General features: G+C 38.5%; 1 protein-coding gene across 1 annotated transcript; it reads left to right on the plus strand.

The window, feature by feature from the left end:
• Positions 1-1385: 1385 nt before the first annotated feature.
• MBD9 (methyl-CPG-binding domain 9) lies at positions 1386-13052 on the plus strand. The gene is made up of 10 exons (XM_086239786.1): positions 1386-2146; positions 3253-3952; positions 4143-5258; positions 5370-6053; positions 6617-6922; positions 7176-7511; positions 7743-7841; positions 8118-8552; positions 9449-11704; positions 12100-13052. The coding sequence occupies exons 1-10, from the start codon at positions 1662-1664 to the stop codon at positions 12400-12402; spliced, it is 6720 nt and encodes a 2239-aa protein (XP_086095912.1). The 5' UTR covers positions 1386-1661; the 3' UTR covers positions 12403-13052.
• The last annotated feature ends 9399 nt before the right edge of the window (positions 13053-22451 follow it).

Raw genomic sequence — 22451 nt, forward strand, 5'->3', positions numbered from 1 at the left:
CCGTTAAGCTAAGAGGTGGAGAAATACAAACCTAAATACGATATGCACAAATAATAGGTAATCTAAATACGACTTGTAAGAAATATCTAAAAAATATGTACAAATTAAATGATTAATATCTACTTTATTTTAATGGATCACTAACAGACTTAGCGGGTTAACACGAACCCACCATGATTTTTTAATAGATCTCTAACGGGTCTATTTGTTATCAACAAGACTCGATAGAGCTTAAACTAAACATTAAAATTTTTCGTGCTTGTTCATGTCATGCTAATAGGTCGTGTACTATTTTTATGCTTTTATTCGTATTTTACTTATCCAATTACCAAAGTATAAAACTAAAGCGATAAATGTGCAAAATTAGAGTGCCAAAATTGTCACACAAAAAAAAAAACAATTTATGTTATAAAACATGAGAAAATTGTTTATTTAACCTAAAGTTACGCAACGTCAAAGATTCAACGTAGACTTCCATGCATAATGTAAAATAAGCAAAACAAACAAATTTGGTAAAACTTGAGCCACTTAATTTAAAAAACACGATCATAATTGACATCTCATAAAGTCATAAGATTAAATTTCCTTAAACGCGTCTCGGCTTCTTCTACAAGAATCTCATATTTAATCCAACAATAGTCTGAACACTGACATTTAATTCAAAATTGAGTTGTTGGAAATAGTATCACGAACAAATTGAAGTCCCATGCAAAATGCTAACTTATCAATTTGGCGGCACTTGTGTTGTAGCCACCATCAAATCACCTTAGTCGTTTCTACTTAAAACACTCAAACCCCCGCAGTCCACCCGTCACGCACACAACCCTCTATCCTGAACCACTTCAATGACGACTTTATCCAACCAACATGAACAATTACGCGCATTAGTGCGTGAACTCCACTCTCCTTTTGTTATAAAAAAAATTTATACATATATATCATCATAATAAGAAGATTAAATGATAAACAACTTCAATAACATAATAAAATTGAGAAGATAAAAGATAACAATATCATCATAAGAAATTATCAGTGTTTTAGTCACTCATAGAATGAGTAACACAACTCACTTTTCTCGTATAATTTATAAATTTTTTTTTATTCAGAAAAACTTGTAAATATTAAATAGGGAACTATAAATATAATTTAGAAATACGCATCAACAGTAAGTACAACCCTAGACCCAGGAGGTTTTCGCAGAGATTGTACTGTTGTTTGGTGTAGGGCTTTGGAAACCGAAGTCCTCTGTGGGTGGGACTCCCGATTGGTCCACATGCGCAGCTGTCGTTTACCAACCGCGAGTATACTTCCTATATAAACCTCCGGCGCGTCCCCCTCGCTTTACCTTCCTCATCCATTTACAACACTCACTGTTCCAAAAAATAAAGCCAACAAAAAAAGGCAAAAAAGAAGAGAGAGAGAGAGAGTCAGGTCAGGCCCTTCGATACGGTCCTCATTCGGTCTCATTTCTGTCTTCTTTTTCTCTCTGTTCCTGTAACCAAAGGTCCAAAACCAAAAACCAAAACCAAAACCTCCTCTTTGTGTCAAATCTCAGCCGTCCGATCTAAGCAATTCTCTCAACCCGGGCTCTGAACCCCAACAATGGTACGAGCGCCACATCGGAACTCACCGACCTCGAGCTCCGAACCCCGACTCGGATAATGGAACTCACCGATTCAAGTAGCGACGAACTCAGAGACTCCAGGCCCGCCACCGCCGAGCCAACTCGCTCCGTACTCGGCATCGATCTCAATGAGATCCCTTCCCCACCCGAAACCCTACCCGATTCCTTCGACGTCGTACGCTCATACCACGACAACCCTTCCCCGCCGCCTGGCGGTCCGGCCGGCATTCCCGGAGCGGGTCGCGGCTCCTCCTGTGCCGCCTGCGGCAAGCCCGAGGTTCGAGGACACGTGGTGGTCTGCGACGGCTGCGAGCGCGGCTTTCACCTCACCTGCGCGGGAATGCGCGGCCGCCAGGCCGTGAATTTGGAGGAGTGGGTCTGTGGAGACTGTGTGTGCAGTGGAGTTAAGAGCAAGCGCTGGCCGCTTGGGGTTAAGTCCAAGCAGATTTTGGATATGAACGCTTCGCCACCAAGCGACGGAGACGGGGAGTCCGAGGGGACGGAGGAGTTGCTGGATTTGAGGTACGTGGTTTCGCGCATTTGCCAAGATTTTCAGTTATTTTGTTGATATTACTAGCTCTAGTGTTGAGTATTTGAGCTGGGAGAAAAACTTACTGATCACAGGTGTATAGGTCTCTTGATGAGATGATAAAAACTTACCCATCTTTGCGCATTTGTGAAGATTTTCAGTTATTTTGTTGCTATTGCTAGCTCTAGGTTTGAGTATTCAGCTCGTATATGCAAATATATTAAACTGAGGAGAAAAACTTACCTATCATGGTGTATAGGTCCCGTGATTAGATTATAAAAACTTACCTATCAGGGGTTTGAAAGAAAAAAAACTTACCTATCATGTGCCGTGATGAGAGAGATAGACACGTGGGTGTATTCACCGGTTACGTGGAAGTTTAATTTAAAAGAAAGTTACTAAAGGCTTACTTATTCCATAATGCCATGCTTTGCTATAGTTAGAGGCTCATGTCTAGGATATGCTCATATGCCCAAGGTCCCGAGTTCGCCATGTGAATGGACTAGTGCTTGTTCTAGACCTACTTGCCATCAATGCATCAATGCATGCATGCAACATCCAGTCCATGCTAATGCCGTATTCAGCGACTGCCTTGGACTTACCATTTTAGCACATGTTGCCTTTGTTTTGCACCCATAAGTCTGCCCACATTACCAGTGGATCACTGTGGAAATGCAGAACCTTCAAGAAAGTTTGCTTTTACTTCTTTCATAGACACCTAGGTATCCCCTGCCGGACAAGTTCCATATTATGCTTTTTTGCTGTTGTTCTCCGGCTCTAAGCCACCTTCAAACCAAACTAAAAGTTTAGCATGGGGGAACATAATGATGAATAAACTGGTGGACCTTATTTCTTGTGTGGTCCTTGTGTGTTTCTAACATTTTGTAGCTGGTAGGCTTTTGCTACTGCTTTATTTTTTATTATTTTTTAAAATTAAAATGCAAAAGTTATTCTATATTATGTGCTGTTTTATTTTATTTGCTAAAAATTTGTAATTCTCGAATTTTTTGTCTATTACTAATTGGTTAATATATTGATAAATTTCTTTAAATGCATGTTGTCCATAAGTAGTTACTGCTTAAACTTATTTTGGTTATAGAAAGCACACTCCCGGTGGTAATTCTTTTGGTGGCAATCCATTTGGTGCTCCAGTGACATATTCAAACTTCTTGTACTCCGGAAATGGTTTTGGCTTGCAAAAAGCATCGGGGCTTGTGACACGCACGGTTAAAGTGGGTTTTGAAGATATACTGCATAATGCTCAGACCACTGGTGGAAGCTTTGAGGAAGTGGATTTGAATTTTCCACTTGGAAGGCATAGGAGTTGTAATAATACAGCTATTAGAATACCATCCCGAAATCCAAGTGAGATAATTTTGCAGGCCCTTAGAGATTTCGTTTCTGAGAGGCATGGTGTACTGGAGGAAGGTTGGCATGTAGAATTCAAACAGTCAATAGGCAGTCGTGAACCATATGTAGTGTACTGTGCTCCAGATGGGAAGACATTTGATTCATTATGTGAAGTTGCATATTATCTTGGCTTGATGTCTAACTACAATTCTATGGGACCTGAAATACGAAGGGAGGGGTCTCTGCCTATGACAGAGAGGACTTATCTACCTAGAAAAAGAAAGTCAAGATTGTTATATGCCAATGGATTGGGTGAGAATAAGGAAACTTTGATCAGTGGTTATTGCAAGGAGCTCTCTTCCAATGCTCTAGGTGTTGAAGTTTCTGCTGGTGGGTTTGGAAATAATGTTAAACTTACAGAACTTGGGGCAGAAGAAAATGGTTGTAATGTAAGTTTATATGCTTTCTATTTGCTATCTTTTGACCACATTACAATGTCTTCGCCCCCCCCCCCCCCCCCCCCCTCCAAAAAAAAAAAAAAGAAAAAAAGAAAAAGAAAAAAGATCATAAGCTTCATAATGTGAAGGTACTTTCAATTAGTCTTGCTTTGCTGATTCTTATGTATGTTTTACTCTCCAGGAGGGACTTCCCGTTCAGTTTGAAGATTTCTTTGTTCTTTCTTTGGGAGAAGTTGATACAAGGCCTTCTTATCATGATTCTAACCTGATCTTGCCTGTAGGTTATAGATCATGTTGGCATGATAAGATTACTGGTTCATTGTTTATATGTGAAGTTCTGGATGGTGGTGATTCTGGACCCATTTTTAAGGTCAGAAGGTGTTCATGCTCTGCCTTGCCAATACCCGATGGTTCAACTATCCTCTCTAGGCCACAACTTGGTAACTTTTTCAGCCAAATTGATCAAGAAAGTCATGACATGACTTATGATAATGATGGCAATATACAGATGATTCTTTCAGATCCTTCTCCGCCTATGGAAAATGATATTTTGTCTTGCCTGAGGAGTTGTTCAGATGAAGCTAATGGTGCTCAGACATCAACGGGATTGCAGTTTGAAGATAATGCCGTTTGTGAAAAATCTGAAACATCTGCTGATTTGGGTATGAGGGATGACATAGGTGAGATTTCAGTACAAGATCATTCTTCATCTTCAGCTTGGAGAATGATTTCGCAAAAAGTTGTTAATGCTTGTTTTGAAATCTTTAAACATAAAGGCAGTCATAGATTTTTTTGTAAGCATGCTGAAGATGCTAGGGGATTCCAAAATGGGGTTATAACAAATGACAATAGCAAAGTGGACCATACTTCATTGGACAAGTTTTGTAGTTCACCAGGTTCTGTCAGCATTCCATCTGTTATTCAGGCAGATGATGAGCCTGAAACTTTTTATGACATACTAGGAAAATGGTTGGACCAGGATAGATTTGGATTAGATGTGGATTTTGTGCAAGAACTTTTGGAGCAGCTTCCTGGTGCCCAATCCTGTTTGCAATATCAATTTCTTAGTGATAGAAGTTTTAATTCTACATCACTAACTGTTGGAAATGGACTTCTAGTGGCTAAAATGAGAGCTGGATTGCATGGTAAAGAAGAAGAAGTTTTAGATGGTTTATTTAGGAGATCCAAAAAAGCGAAGTTGGTTGAGGATCATGTCAAGAATGATCATCCGCCTCCTCCTCTAGGTAATCCATTGTGCTCGAGGATTCCTCCTGCACTTGTTGGTGAAATTTATCAGGTATGGACATGCTACTTGCAAGGTTTGCACTCTAATTTTTATAGTTTTGCATTTGAGAGACTACATGATTGACAGACATGTTGCTTATTGGTCCTCTGTTTATATATTCAGGTTTGGGAGTTATTGTGGCGCTTCCTTGAAATTTTGCGTCTAAAGGAGGCTTTCTCGCTGGAAGAGCTTGAGGAGGAACTTATCAACCCTTGGTTAGGTAGCTCAGATCTTTCTGAGAGGGAAATCCAGGGCACTCAAGCTTTAAATTTACATAGAAGTGATTATACAAGTGGCCTATTATTATCTTCTAGCTCTGAGTCCGGCTTGGCAGTTTCTAGGGATAATTCCCATGCTTTCATACATGTGGAAACTGGAGCAATGAAGGAGGCAGCTCAAGCTAAACTTGCATCGGTTACTTACAGCAGATGTTCTGGAATTGCTTTGACAAAGGCCCACGCCTCACTGCTAAGAGTGCTCATAGGTGAGTTGCAGTCCAAGGTTGCTGCATTGGTGGATCCAAATTTCGATTCTGGGGAGTTGAAGTCAAAACGGGGAAGGAAGAAAGATGTTGATAGTTCAATTCCTTTGAAAAGAACAAAGCTTAATATACTCCCCATTAATGAACTGACTTGGCCAGAGTTAGCACGGAGATATATCTTGGCTGTATTAGCCATGGATGGTAACCTTGACTCTGCTGAGATTACTGCCCGTGAAAGCAGTAAAGTGTTTCGCTGCTTACAAGGTGATGGTGGGGTGCTCTGTGGCTCTTTAACTGGAGTAGCTGGGATGGAAGCAGATGCACTTGTAAGATCAGCTCTTATCCATTTATGATGCTTTGATATTTAGTGCTGTAGAAGTACTTACATATTGTTGCACATGAACTTCTTTGGAGTTTTAAGCCTCAATCTTTTCACGCTGACAGTTGTGGTAGTGATAAGTTTCAACATATTAGGTTGCGCATAATGCTTATTTGGGTCGAACAGTGGAGTTGAGAACTTTGTGACATATTGCAAATATTTCAGAAGTACTCTGCTCTTGCAAATTGTTAGGCAGTACTTGGCTTTTGCAAATGCCAATTGTTAGGCAGTATTCTGCCCTTTCAAACATGTTGTTTAGAAACAGAAGCCCTATTAGTTAGGATTTTGGTTTTGCCTGTAACATCTAAGTTCCAGTGAGGCAGTAATAGAATGATTCGTTTTACCTGTTCAATTGCTGTTACTGTAGTTTTATGTATCTTATTTTTTTTGGGTTCCCCCCCCCCCCCCCCCCTCTCCTAAGTGTAGATCTCTGTCAAAATGTAGTTCTTACTTGGTATAGTGACAAGTGAAAAGGATGCATAATAATGCTCTAGTTTCTTTACATTTCAGTTGCTGGCAGAGGCTACAAAGCAAATTTTTGCTTCATTTAGCAGAGAAAAGGACGTATTTACCATAGAAGAAGAAGGGCCTGATGGAACAGGTGCTGTTGAGAAGAATTTGGGGAATGATGGTAATATTCCAGTATGGGCACAGATGCTGGAACCTGTTAGAAAGCTACCGACAAATGTGGGAACAAGAATCAGAAAATGTGTTTATGATGCTTTGGCTAATGATCCACCTGAATGGGCAAAGAAAATATTGGAACATTCAATCAGTAAGGAAGTTTATAAGGGCAATGCGTCAGGACCTACAAAGGTGCTTTTTCAGTAACTTGTTATTTTCCTGGTTTAATACTTGATAAGAAAATGAAGATTTCATTATGAATGTGTCCATCACCTGACATATTTTATTGGGAACATGTGATATAACATGATGTTTGTAAGAAGCAAATATAGATATTTATTTTATTTGCTTCTTTTTCTTTTTATGTCAAACTTTACATTTTTGGTTGATAGCTATAGTAAGCATAATTCTGAATTGGACACTCTTTCTTGTTGATTGAGCACAGAAAGCTGTTCTTTCAGTTCTAGCAGATGTATCGGGCGAAGGCTTGCCACAGAAATCTAATAAGGGAAGAAAACGGAAGATTAATATCTCTATTTCTGATGTTATTATGAAACAATGTCGCATTGTATTGCGTCGTGCTGCTGCTGCAGATGACACAAAGGTTTTCTGCAATTTGCTGGGAAGAAAGCTGATAAATTCAAGTGATAATGATGATGAGGGACTTCTTGGATCCCCAGCCATGGTATCTCGGCCTTTGGACTTCAGGACTATTGATTTGAGATTGGCAGCTGGATCCTATGGGGGATCACATGAAGCTTTTCTTGAGGATGTTCAGGAGGTCTGTGTTCTATGACAATGAGTTCTCTTGAAACATTCTTTAATCACAATTCAATTTTCACAGTGACCTAATAGAAACAATTCTGAAACTTTTAAGGCTGTAACTGTTACTTTAATATGTACGGTTCTATGTGATATATGTTATAAGAGTGAATATCTAATTTTTCATCACTGTGGTGTTTCTCATATTTTTCTTTAGTGAAGTTCACTAATCATTAATTTGACTTTGCAGTTATGGAGTAATCTACGTATAGCTTATGGTGATCAGCCTGATTTGGTTGAGTTGGCTGAGACGCTATCCCAAAATTTTGAAACATTATATGAGAAGGAGGTGCACACCTTTCTATTCCTTCCCCCTTGTTTGTTGCTTTGCAATTTTTTGAAATTTTTTGTTGTCTATTGTTGTGTGAGTGTGTAAGCAGTTCTTTCATAACAAGTTTATCAACCACTTATGGATAATTGATGCTTAAAGTAAGATGTAAAGATAGACTCGGTTCAAGTACAACATCCCAGACACATGCATATGCAGAGGCTGTTCACAACGTTACCCCATTTTTATGCATTTTCATTAATTACCTATCCAGATTAAGTTGTTCTTTCAATGCAGGTTGTTACTCTTGTTCATAAATTTGCGGAGTATGCGAAGTTGGAATGCTTAAGTGCTGAAAGGAAAAAGGAAATCAGTGATTTACTTGCTTCCACAAGTGAGATTCCAAAAGCCCCTTGGGATGAGGGAGTCTGCAAAGTATGTGGCATTGATAAAGATGACGACAGCGTACTGTTGTGTGATACTTGTGATGCTGAGTATCATACTTACTGTTTGAATCCTCCTCTTGCAAGGATCCCTGAAGGAAACTGGTATTGTCCATCTTGTGTTGTTCGTAAACACATGGTTCAAGATGCATCTAAACATCCTCAGGTCATTCGTCGGCGCTGTGGTAAAAATTACCAGGGAGAAGTTACCCGTGTTTACTTGGAGGCACTCGCACATTTAGCAGCAAAAATGGAAGAGAGCGAGTATTGGGAATTCAATGTGGATGAGGTTTGCATATTGATCCCTTTATACATTTTTCTTATGGTCATACTACACTTGCAAGATGGCTAACTACAATAGATGGCATTGTCTTGCTGGTCCAGCCATATTTGGTGGATTTGGCATGGTGCCAGTAAAAATCACCCCACTGTCACTTCAAACTAGCTCTATTTTAGACAGAATGTTGTCTCCCATTTCCTTGCTTCTCTTTTGGACCCTCTAGGCTGAACTTTTTGGTTGCCGAAATATGCTCTTTTTTGGCCATGTTATTGACTTCTGTGGTTTTATGGTATTGTTATCACTTATCATATAGTTAACAAGTGGACATTCTAAGATTGACTACAATGGTGGCTCAGCTGGTTAACTACTCTACTCAGCTGTCCAGGATGTTGCTCTGCAGTGAAACCAGGCTTGAAAGGGTTCATTTCCGCAAAGTGCGGTCAATCCTTGTTGGCCTGAAAAGCGTGTCCTTTTTTACCTTGCTAATCTTCACATGCTTGAATGGGCCCCTGGCAATTTCTCACCTTCCAGATATAGTTGGGCTCCATTTTTTGAGCTATGGGCATCCCTTGTGCTTTGTTGATCTTTGCTTAAGGCAGCCAAGATGAAAACTAGAAACTAATTAAGAATAAAATTTTTAACAAATGAAAAATTGTAAATTTTTTGTTTGACTTCAAATTAATCATATATGTTGCAAAGAAATTAAACTACTCTTATTTTTTCTTTTTGGCCAGAAACTACTCTTATTTTAATTGTGATACGGTTGTATTACCATGATAAAATGTGGATGAACAGGTATTTACATGCTGGATAAGTTTGCTAGGTCAATCGATGCATTTATCGTCTCATTTAATTGTTATGTAGTGAATTATAAACTTAACGGTTTCGCTTTATTGTGGTTGCAGAGAACCTTTCTGCTGAAGTTCTTATGTGATGAGTTACTTAATTCAGCTGTTATTCGTCAACACCTTGAGCATTGTTCTGAGACATCAGCTGAGTTGCAGCAAAAATTGCGTTCTTTATCTGTGGAATGGAAGAACCTCAAGTGCAGAGAAGAGATCTTGGTTGCAAGAGCTGCAAAGGTTGATGTAAATCTTGAAGAAGACAGTAAAAGGGAAGGGCTTTCTGCATCAGTTGAAAACCATGAAAAATGTCTTGGTCAGACACATGCTTTGAGTGGGAATGGCAGGTCTAATTGCTTTAAAGTAGTCTCTGCTGATCTGCCAGCTTTAGAGGGTGCTCGAGGGTTTGATAAACACCCATCTGTCAGTAATGTGGAACATAATAGCCAAAGTTCTGTAGATACTGAAGTTAGGGATAAAGATGTCCATGCTGCCGCGGATGACACCAATGCACCGGGGAACTTTTCTTCAAATATGGCTCCTGAGAAGAATGATAAGTCCGTCAGGCAAATTGAGTTACCGTCATCAAATTCTTTGCCACATGAAGTCATTGACTCTTGCCATGGTCACCCAGAAGACAATATGGAAAGGGATGTTTCTCCTCTTCTGCCTTTAGATCAGCATGGGCTTTGTATCTCTTCAGATGTGAGGAGCAATCATGTGGCTCAGCATATGTTACCTGCTTCTGTGAACGAATCACAAGCCTACCACCTTGAGTTGAACGCTGTCAGAAATGACCTATCACTTTTGCAGGAATCAATCACCAGTGCAGAGATTGAGCTTTCAAAGGTGTCCGTCCGGAGGGAGTTTCTGGGAATTGATTCTCTTGGTGGCTTGTACTGGGCTTCAGCTGTGCCGGGCGGACGTTCTCGGATTATTGTTGATAGAAGCGTGTCACGGCAGCATCGGGTAAAGATGACAGATTGCAGAGACCCTGTATGGAGGAGTTCTCTTGTGCAGGATTCTGCTCCAACTGGCATGGATAGTTGTTTGCCTTTGGAGGGGTCTAAAGCTGGCTGTCCATATTCATTTGAACCAAACAATGCTGTTGCTTCACTTTGGGTTTCTTATCAAACTGATGCAGGAATTGATGAACTCATAGGTTGGTTAAGGGATAATGACCCGAAAGAAAGAGAGCTCAAAGAGTCGATATTGCACTGGAAAAAGTCGAGGTCCCAAAAGTTTCAGAAAACTAGAAGCCGAGGTCAGGATGAGCTTCTAACTGCTTTCTCTATGACTAGAAATGGTGAAAAAACTGCAATTTCTAATTGTCTTGTTACTAGGGCAGCCACTTTTCTGGAGAAGATATATGGTCCTTGCTTCGAGTTGGAGACCACTGACATCTTAAAAAAGCGAGGTAAGAGGGCTAGACTAACCAATGATGAGAAGATGTACAGGTGCGAATGTTTGGAACCCATTTGGCCCTGTAGACACCACTGCCTTTCTTGCCACCGAACCTTCTTCGCTGATGTTGAACTTGAGGGGCATAATGATGGTAAGTGCATTTCAGGTTCAGCAGCTGGTGACAAGGGCAAGGAGATAAGTGATTCTTCTAAAGTTAAGGGAAGTCTGAAGTGCGACATAAATCGGGAAGAGTGCAGAGGTGAACTGAACAGTGTTGAAAATTCCAAAAGTATGAGTTCTGAGCTTAGTGCGAAGTTGATTAAGTTTCAGAATGAAGGGTTAGTTTGCCCATATGACTTTGAAGAGATATGTTCCAAATTTGTGACAAATGATTCAAACAAGGATTTGATACAGGAAATAGGTCTTATAGGTTCAAATGGAATTCCATCTTTTGTCCCATCCTTATCTCCTAATCTCAGTGATTCTGCCCTAGCATTAATCTCTCCTCAGAAAGATGTAGGTGTACACGGTAATGGACCGGAGGCTGCTGAGCAGCTAGTTTCACAAGGAAAGACTAATGTCGATATGGCAGGCTGTAATAGTCTATCTGGGACAGGTGATGGGCCAGAAGTGCTGAATACAAACATACCAACTTCGAGATGTCTGGAACAAAGAGATAAGAGACCCTCAGGAAGCCATTCTTCAGTGGTGGGGGCCGGTCGCTTCTGTGTGGTCCCCCAGTCTTCTTTGAGGCCCTTAGTGGGCAAAGTTTCTCAGATTTCTAGGCGACTCAAGATCAATCTACTTGATATGGAAGCTGCACTCCCTGAAGAAGCTCTGAGACCATCAAAGGCGCACTTGGAAAGGAGATGGGCCTGGCGTGCGTTTGTAAAATCGGCAGTGACAATATATGAAGTTAGTCTTATTCCCTTGGTTCTTTTTTAGTTTATACATTCATAATCACTATAAGATTGAAACTGTGTCATGCTATGGAATACTTTTGTCGTCTTGATTAATTTTGGCTGTTGGTTGAAAATATAATAGTAACATGTTATCCTTTAGCATGGTTTTGCATACTCTTAAAAGAATTTACTAAGTTGACTAGTGGGGGAAAAATGCAATTGACGCTTGGAATATCCTATTCTTTGGTATAAAGTGAAAGAAGTGCTAGAAAATACAACCTTAAGTTATTGTTGCATAATGTAGTTTAAGTTTATTTTTTTATAGTTTCTGCATTACCCATGTAATATTGTACTCTTTAAGTCCATAGATTTAGTAAGATTGCAAATAAACATGCTTGGTTTTTTCAGATGGTTCAAGCGACAATTGTGTTGGAGGACATGATAAAGACGGAGTACCTGAAGAATGAGTGGTGGTATTGGTCATCATTCTCAGCTGCTGCCAAAACTTCTACTATGTCTTCCCTTTCTCTCCGTATATATTCCCTTGATGCCGCTATCCAGTATGAGAAGATGCTTCCATTTTCAGATCCAATCGACAAGTTGGAGCCCAGCAGCATACTTGACCAGAAGCTGCTGCCTGTTTTGGATTCAACTGAAAAAACAAGGTTAAGTAGGAAATCTAACAAGAAAAGGAAGGAACCAGAGGGTTGATCTTGGGATATATGATTCTGAATTTATGTGGAAATTAATCCAAACAGGGTTGTCCCCAGTGGCCATGAAGCAGCAGTGGGCAGATTTTGTAACAGTGGAAATAATCATTGAACCACATTGTGGGTTGTGTTTGATCAGAATGGACCATGACAACTAGTTTTGAAGAATGAAGGTGGTCACTGCTGCTGCTGCTTAACCATTTATCTGTACATAGAGGTAAAGCTGACATGCTAACTTGGATGCTGGTTATAAAAGCAGTGTTTATATGATATCTGCTTTAGAGGATTCAAGTACCGGGAAAAATTTGATATATGCAGATGAATCCAATTTTGGAATGATTTCTGCCGCAGCTTCAGAATTGTTGCTTGGAAAGGGAGAAGGAATCAAATGACATTGTTACAAAAAGAGCGAGAACCAAATATAGATATAGAGGGCACTAGTGTAAAAAGAAAAAAGGAAAAAAAAGAAGGAATTTGGCAAATGTTGAATCTGAGCAGGTTTAGGCAATATTTCATTCTTTATACTTCTCTCTCTCTCCCCCTCTCTCTCCTCTCCAGGTGTTCTTAAGACCTTTGAGATTAAAAAGAAGAATTAGAATTCATGCTGCTTCCATATGTCTCAGATATATTTAATTGGCATTTTTTGAGGTATTTGTTCTGGTTTATACCACCCTGAGTCTCTACCGTTTGGTCGTTAAAAATGTCTGGGAGTCACAGCTGTTGCCATTGGCACTCATTTGATACATTTAGGTTGTTAGTACTCATCTTTCTAGGGTCTTTGTGGGATCGAGGGATTTTCTATTAAAGTAACCTGGAGCCTGCCTTCCTTTTTGTAACAAGGTAGCTGGTATTAGTTGCATTACAAGTAAATTATCATGATGTAAAATCTTCGTGGGAGGAGTTCTATAATAACTTAGACTTGTTCAGCTTTTGCCTAATCCTTATATTTGATTGGATCATTGGCAATAAGTGTGCTGCTTGAGCACCCTGGGTATTATATTGGTTTGCTATCTACATGATCTTCATTGCTCTCCTCTTATCTGCATTGGTGAAACTTTTTCTTTTCTTTTTGCGTTTGTTTTTCCTGAATTGATGCATTGGGTACAACTTGGATCAATGTTTTTGCATGGTAAATGATACATCTATAAATAGCAAAGCAGAAATGAAGTACCCTCAGGCCTCAGTTGCAGCTATATGGGACTCAACGAACGATTTTGATAAATTAGGGGACTCAACGAACGATGCTGCACTCATATTAATGAATCCATGGTGGGAGTCCAAAAGCAAAATTTATAGTCAGTGAGTTAATGCAGAATTTGAGATCACAATTTCAGCCTTCATATGTCCATCTCTTGACTTCACTAAAGTGGTGAGGGGGTCCTCGAGACAATTGCATGGAGCGAGTCAGCAGCGCCATCGCATCTGCACAGGTGTCATATTGCTCTTTTGTTTCGATTAAGATTAATATTTTCAAATATTGTAAAGATTTATTGCAATATGAATTGGGTTTGCTTTAAAATTTAGAACATTCCAACAAAAAATTAAGAGTGAAAAGATGGATTGTAGCTAAGAAAGATGAAAACAAGGTGGCCTACACGAGGCTAGAAGGGATATGATTTTGAAGGAGGAGTAACCGAGTAAGACATTGTGAAGGGGTTAATAACGGTAGGGTCTTGGGTCAAGAACGAAGAAAGGGAGGATGTGATCATGTGAATAAGTTTAAATGTGAACAACCTTTTTGGCTTTTTGTCTTTTTGTCTTGAATGTTAAAATAAAATATAAAAAATGATAAATGCATTGTGCAACCTAGGTTTATGAATTTTGGGCATCACCAAAATCAGCCTACTGCCTATTACATACATCCTAAACCCAAAGAGTGGCAGCTGCTAGCTATTATATTTTTGTTTTAAAAATATTTTCTCTACACGTGTGAGAGAGTTAGAACCACACATAACCTATTCTGCTATATAAACATGTCAGACATATCCCTTTCATCAAAAATTCAAAACCTAGAGAGATATCAAACTCACTATGTTGAGTCATGAGTGAGAGAAATGAAACCTATTTTGCTGAGTGAGAGAAAAATCAACCTTTTTGTCTTGAATGTTAAAATAAAAGATAAAAATGATAAATGCATTGTGCACCCTATGTTGAGTTTTTAGCCACATCGTGCACGTTGGTTAGCATGTTAGATTATTTTCATCATGTAACATGAACTCGTGCAGGTATATATGTGTCGATGGCCTCTTTGAAATTATTTTTTGTGACTTGTTTCCTAGCATGATCCAATTTTTTATTTTTTGGTCAACATTGATCCAAGTTAAGCTTTGTTTTTGAATGTTTGCTCTAGTGACATAGAAAAAGGAATTAGAATAAGCTTAATAGTATATGATTTTTTTTAATAACTTTTTCATTTGAATTGAATTCAACCGTCACGTGAGCAGGTGCGAGAAGATACACAACCGTCCACCACAATTACTATGGACATCCATGCGTGACACTCAAGCTACCGGCTACAGATAAGGAATATGGTACAACACGTGTTTGTTTATTACAGGGAAAGCAAAAACCATCAGTGTCCTTTCCCGATGAAAACTTTGATATTTGCAGTGATAGGGCGCATTCTCCCATAACGCATATTTGCTATCACGAAGCAATTTCCTTTGGCCTGTTGACAACTTTTTTGAAAAAAAACATATATATATATATTGTTGCTAAAAGTACATGTGCACTGGTTGAATTTTGTTATGTGCATTGTCTCGTTCAATTCCTGCTTCACCTTGAGGTACTTGAGGTTCTTGTTATGTGCATTATATTAACAAATGATGGCCATGTGTCTTACACATGTCTTATATCCAAAGTTAATTTAGTCCACTTACAAATTTAGGTTGATTAAGATACCTTTGAATTTATTGGCCAAAAAAAAAAAGGACACCTTTGAATTTGATGCGTCTTAATATTATTTGACAAAAATCACATTATATATACTAAATTGGAATAAAATAAAATTTGAAGTACCTAATTACAAAAAGAAGCAAAGTTCAAGTTACAAAAACTGAAAAAAAAAACCCCCTATTATATATATTATATGTATATAAGAAGAACTTTGGGGACAACATTATGGATGTGTTCAATAAATATCTGAATGTTACCAAATTAATTGAAAAAAGAAAAATATAAAATGATATATAGTAATCAGTTTTCTTTTTTCTTTGACCAAGGTCCAACACGCAGGGACGCATGTACGCAAGGTCTCAATGGGATTTAGGCATGCACATGGCTATATGGGTCCCGCACAGTCTGGATTTTGGGTCACCAAAATCAACCTACTGCTTATTACAGCCTAAACCCTAGGTCCCTAGGAGTGGCAGCTGATAAGTGATAGCTATTACATTTTTGTTTTAAAAATATTTTCTCTACACGTGTGAGAGTTGGAGCTACACATCACTTATTCTACTATATAAAATTAGCTATCAGACCTACCTTTCATCAAAAGTTCAAAACGAGATATCAAACCCTCTGAGCCAGAGAAAAAAAATCCCCTTTCTCTCTGGACCAATGTTGTCTACTTTTGCGTCCGTTCTTCTTCTTCTGTGCGTGAACATATCTTTTCTTCTTTTATTTTTCTGATTTTCCGTTTCTTTTTTTGCATCTATTATCTATTTAATCTTTTAAAAATATTTTTTCAGCAAAACTAAAACCGTTTGAAGGAGTCCATTTTTCAGCGTTTTGCTTTAGTTTTAACCTTTGGCGTTTACAAGATTTTGACAAGTCCGCTTGTCAGCTTTCTTGAAGGCCAGGAAATAAGATTTCCGGCCTCAAGAATGCCATCAAATGCCAGATTTGTAATGGCCAAGGTGGTATATGAGGTATTAATGTTTGTTTTATGACCACTTTTAGTAGTCATAACTGGTCATCTGTGTGTCTTTGGAAGATTATCTGTGTGTCTTTGGAAGATTTGGTTTTGAGCTTGGTTTCTGGGCAGAGAGAACAGTCCCGGACTGTGTAGTAGGTAGGGTTGTCATTCTTCTCTCAACACTACCCAGACAGAATCAATGACAACCCTACCGACTACACTGCGCAGGGACTATTCTCTCCGCCCAGAAACCAAGCTCAAAACCAAATCTTCCAAAGACACACAGATAATCTTCCAAAGACACACAGATGACCAGTTATGGCTACTAAAAGTGGCCATAAAACAAACATTAATACCTCATATACCACCTTGGCCATTACAAATCTGGCATTTGATGGCATTCTTGAGGCCGAAAATCTTATTTCCTGGCCTTCAAGAAAGCCGACAAGCGGACTTGTCAAAATCTTGTAAAAGCCAAAGGTTAAAACTAAAGCAAAACGCTGAAAAATGGACTCCTTCAAACGGTTTTGGTTTTGCTGAAAAAATGTTTTTAAAAGATTAAATAGGTAATGGATGCAAAAAAAAGAATGGAGAATCAGAAAAATAAAAGAAGAAAAGATATGTTCACGCACAGAAGAAGAAGAACGGACGCAAAAGTAGACAACATTGGTCCAGAGCAAGGGTTTAAATTTCTTTTGCCGAAAATTTCGATTTTTAGGGGTTTCGAAATTTTAACACCCATTCGACCAAATTTCGAAAAATTTCAACGAAATATTCGAAATTTCGCCGAAAATTTCGAGCGAAATTTCGAATACTCTCACAGCAAATTTTTTTGAATTTGAGAGAAATTTCGCTCAAATATCCAGATTCAGCTAACCAGAGGGAGAGAAGGGAGGAAGAGGCGAGCTGGCCTTGTCGCCGGCCGTCGCCGAAGGCAGCAGATCGGGGAGGAAGATGAGGAATAGAGAGAGACCAGGGAAGAAGGAAAGAAGGAGAAAAAAGGAAGAGAAGAGGGAGGAGAAAGAGGGAGGAGAGAGAAGGTGTTTGGGCGTGGGTCTGTGGTGGCTGAGCAGTGGGAAAAAAGAAAAAGAAGTGAGTTTGGTGCTGACCGGACTGTTCCCTCTAGCCTTTTCTTCTCTAAAAGAGAAGCTGCTTCTCCTCCTTGAGGTTCCACTCAAAAAATCAGGGTGGGGTAGCGGGTAGCCATGCGTGTTTGTGTGTGTGAGAGAGAGAGAGAGAGAGAGAGAGGCCAAACTGGTCAAAGTAAGTGAAAGTTGTGGTTTTCAACTTTTCATTTGCAGTGTGAAACGAAGAAAAAGGATATGAGGTTTAGGAAGAGGTTAAATTAAAATATAATAATAATTAGTTAAAATTAATTAATTAATTCAGTGAATGTAATATTTTAATTTTTTTTGGAATAATAATGAGGTGGGCAAGCAACCAAATCTGGGAAGATGGTTGTTGAATGGTATATAAAGGTTAGAGAACCACCTTCACCACCGTTACTTTTATAAGCCTTCCCATAAAAAAACCAAAACCAAGTAAAAATGAAAAACAAAAGCATATAAATTATTATTATTATTCTACATGTCTTTTTTTGGCCGGGGGTTTTTATTCTACATGTCAAATCCTTTTTTTCTCTAGAAAAAGTTAAAAACAAAAAAAGAAAGAAAGAAAAATCCTTTTCTTTATGTTTAAAAAATTGTCTCAGGGTTAGGTTTAAACTGCTGAGTGGCTGACTGGCTGGGTAGTGGGAAAAAAGAAAGAAAAGGGGAAGAGATGAAGTCACGGGCAGAAAGAAGAAAAGAAGGAAAGGAAAGAAGGAAAGAAAAGAAAAAGAAAAGAAAAGAAAGAAAGAAAAAAGAAAAGAAAGAAAGAAAAACGAAAAAAAAAAAAAAGAGGAAAAAAAAAGTTTAGGATTGGTTAAGGATCTTTTGAGTTATCAAATAGTTGGAAAAATTCAAGAGAAACTATTGTACGTTCATGAACTGTACATCATGTTTCATTCATTGTTCTTATGCACATGCATGTATATAATTGTTGACGCAAATTAATGGCCGAAGTTAATTAGTCGTAGATAATTTTTAAAATAAATTATATATATACTGATTTCGTTTAGAGTCTTGTGCAATAGAAAAAAAAAACTTTTTGGTTTCGTTTAGTTGTTTTTAAATCCTAAATCCTAATACATTTCTATATAAAAATAATTAAAAATATCTTAAAGAGCCTAAATCCTAATATCTTATACCATATCCTAAAAAATATAGAATACACATTATAAAGTATACAAAATTTAGTGTATATATTATAGAGTATATAGGATTTAGTATATAGAATGTATAGGATTTAGTGTATAAATTATAGAGTATAAAAAATATATTAATTTCATTTACTCATTATACTAATTTTATTTAATAGTATTTACCTCCAGCGTGCATTATATTCATATTATATCACATGAAATTTACTATATAATTTAGTTTCTTCAATGTTTTTTATCAATGTAGTAGATAATATGTTAAATAAACATATAGTAAAGTTTCATTCAAAATTTCCGTATTTTGATAGTAATTTTCATCGTTTCCATCTAATTTCTGTCGAAATTTAAAAATCTTCAAATTTTCCGTCAAAATTTTTATCGAAATTTCCATCGAAATTTACTCGAAACCCGAAATTTTATTCCTTGATCCACAGAGAAAGGGGATTTTTTTTCTCTTGGCTCAGAGGGTTTGATATCTCGTTTTGAACTTTTGATGAAAGGTAGGTCTGATAGCTAATTTTATATAGTAGAATAAGTGATGTGTAGCTCCAACTCTCACACGTGTAGAGAAAATATTTTTAAAACAAAAATGTAATAGCTATCACTTATCAGCTGCCACTCCTAGGGACCTAGGGTTTAGGCTGTAATAAGCAGTAGGTTGATTTTGGTGACCCAAAATCCAGACTGTGCGGGACCCATATAGCCATGTGCATGCCTAAATCCCATTGAGACCTTGCGTTCATGCGTCCCTGCGTGTTGGACCTTGGTCAAAGAAAAAAGAAAACTGATTACTATATATCATTTTAGTTTTAGAGGTCTTGGCTATTTTTTTTATTTTTTGTTTTTGCAGGGCCAGAGAAAATACCCGAGGATGCCACGCTTTCCATCGGCCATGTAGAGGATCCCAAATTCAGCTGGGAAAAAATCAATTTTTTCCTACTGTATGAGGGCATTGGATGTGGTGTTGGGGAACTAGCAGTTGCATTACTGGCTCACTTTATAGCTACCTATCCTGACCCACAGCCGATGTTTCTGGTTCCTTTTCCGACTGGCTCTGATACCATGATAAAGTTAACACTCAGCTGAAATCAGAGTTGATGGCTTGAAGTTGAAATTGTATTAAGAATCTTGAGAAGTGTTTTGTACAATAGGCTGCGGCTTAACACACAGCAAGCAGAATATGGTCTTTATATATGACGTAATACAAGAAAACCTAAAGAAGCTTTTGGTTTCACAGTTATCAATGAGATAAGAGACTAGTGTTCCTAGTTTATGGTTGTCCCTTGGCTGGTTAAGGTTTTGCCCTTCAAGTCAGTTCAATTTTCAAGGTTGCCACTCTCTTTAAGTTTTTTTTTTTGTCCGGAGAGGACCAAATTGTACACTCCCTTTTAAGTAAGTGTGTCTTCAGAGTCAGACTCTGTATTAATGGTTGAAGGTTTGAAGATGTAACTTGAGGTTGCATTCCTTGCGTGTGATTGCTAGATTTGCACTGTATTTTTGTTGGTTTCCTAATTTGATTTGGGTAAGAAATAAGAATTGTTCATAATTGTAGTGTTAGGCTCTTTAATTTGCTTAACAAAATTTAATTTCTCAATAAAACCTAATGAATTTAATATTAACAACCAAACCTATATGTAAATGACTAAGAAGAAATAATATAAGAAGAAATAATATATTACACATTTACATATGAAATTAATAAGACAACATGTTCCCCCTTTTTGTGGGTTCAAGTCCATTTAATGACTCTTGTCAATAATAATGGCTTCTAATTAATCATAATAATAGACTCAACGACTCCATTGCTTGTCTGATTTTGTGGTCCAGAGAGAGAGAGAGAGAGAGGGAGTCATACATGCATCTTGGACCTCTTGGTCATATGGAAGTGGAAGACAAGACGGCATTGACCAAAACACTGGGAAATTATTTTTTGCGCACAGATAATCTATTTTGAGTATCTGACGCTGTACGTACTAATTACTTAAACTGCATGCATTTTTATATAAGAGGGCTGCTATTTGTACACCTTCTTTTTTCTTTTTGCACATTCTTTTTGAAAAAAAAAAAATTAAAAAAAAAAAGGCCACTTTTGCCCTCCCCTCACCCACACACCCACACACCCCATTCCCATCTCCCCCCCCCCCGGTACACACCATATTCCCATCCTTTTTTTTTTTTCTTCTTCACCGTCAACCTTGGCCGCCGCCAACCTTGGCCACGCCTGCCATCGCTGGCCACTTCCCCGCAAACAGAGACCACCAGCGGCTCTCTCTCTCTCTCCCTCTCCCTCTCTCTGTCTGCCTTCAAGATCGGTGACCACCTCTTCGCAACTGCCTGCGCGCAGCACCCAGCCCGCTGTCCTCCCACACGCTGCTACACCTCCGCCCGCAGCACCTCGTCTTCCACCTCGAAGCCCAGAACCAGCCACCATTAAAAAAAAAAAAATCAGTTCGGCAGGTTCGGCGGACCAGTGCCGAACCGGGCTGTTTCGTTCGGCAGTCATCCGCCGAATACAACAGGATTGTTCGGCGGATGAGTGCCGAACGAAACAGCCCAGTTCGGCACTGGTCTGCCGAACCTGCCGAACTAAATTTTTTTTTTTTTTAATGGTGTTCGGAGGGGAGGAGAGAGAGGGAGGGTGGTGCTGCGGGAAGAAGAGAGAGATAGGAGGGTGGTGCTGCGGGGAGGAGAGAGAAAGGGAAGTGGTCGGTGAGGGAAGGAGAGAGGGAAGGAGGTGGTCGGGTGAGGGTGAGGGAGGGGGAGGGGTTGTGTTTTTTTTTTTTTTTTTTGGTATGAGTTGATGAGGTGTGGTGGGTGAAGGGGTGTGTAGGAGAAATTTTAAATTTTGGGAGAGAGATAGGGGGTGTGTGAAATGTATAAAATAGGGGTATTAAGGTAATTAGATAGGTGTGTTAAAGAGAAATTTTAAATTTTTGGAGAAGATAGGGGGTGTGTAGGAGAAAAGTGTGTGCAAAAAGAAAAAAAAGGATGTGCAAATAGCAGCCCTCTTACATAATAGATGTCCATGCTGCCGCGGATGACGTACACCAATGCACCGGGGAACTTTTCTTCGAAGAAAACAATGCTGTTGCTTCACCTTGGGTTTCTTATCAAACTGGTGCAGAAATTGATGAACTCATAGCTTTGGTGAAGGGATAATTAATGACCCGAAAGAAAGAGATCGAGCTCAAAGAGTCGATATTGCACTGGAAAAAGTCGAGGATGAGCTTCGAACTGCTTTCTCTATGACTAGAAATGGAGAAAAAACTGCAATTTCTAATTGCCTTTTTAATTACTAGGGCAGCCACTTTTCTGGAGAAGATATATGCTCCTTGCTTCGAGTTCTAGACCACTGACATCTTTAAAAAGCGGGGTAAGAGGGCTAGACACTTTCGGAGCATGCGTTTAAGCTTGATGGTGACAAAAAATGAAAGATTTAAATACAAAAATGGTTTACGAACTTTATACTGAATCTCAATTTGGTCAATTAATTATAAAAAATGTCCATTTGGTCCACAAATTTTTCAAGTTGTACCAAATCAGTACAAACGTTAACTTCCATCGAAAAATTTAACGAAAACTGGTCATGAGTACAGCAAGTGACCACATTTTCAGAGGCATTTTAGTCCGTTCATCACATTTTCATGTGACCAATTTCGTTAATTTTCGGATGAAAATTAATGTTTGTACTATTTTGATACAACTCGGAAAGTTCATGTATCAAATTGACATTTTTTTATAGTTAATAGATTAAATTAAGATTCAATATAAAGTTTGTGAACTATTTTTGTATTTAACCCAAAATTAAAAGAATAAGACTAATTCAAGTCTTGACTTAAGCCTCTAAAAAAATATACAAAAAGAAAAGAATTCAAAATTGAGAGAGAGCATGTACATGCATCTTGCCCACATACAAGTGGAAGGCAAGACGGCA

Source organism: Dryas octopetala, chromosome 4, assembly GCF_963921425.1.
Source record: "Dryas octopetala chromosome 4, drDryOcto1.1, whole genome shotgun sequence".
Lineage (NCBI taxonomy): Eukaryota > Viridiplantae > Streptophyta > Magnoliopsida > Rosales > Rosaceae > Dryas > Dryas octopetala.

Bases quoted from the DNA above. Each gene is read 5' to 3' on its own strand.
- MBD9 (XM_086239786.1), top strand. From the start codon at position 1,662: ATGGAACTCACCGATTCAAGTAGCGACGAACTCAGAGACTCCAGGCCC. The intron at 3,953-4,142 runs GTAAGTTTATAT...TTTACTCTCCAG, and splicing joins CAGAAGAAAATGGTTGTAAT to GAGGGACTTCCCGTTCAGTT. The intron at 5,259-5,369 runs GTATGGACATGC...TTATATATTCAG, and splicing joins TTGTTGGTGAAATTTATCAG to GTTTGGGAGTTATTGTGGCG.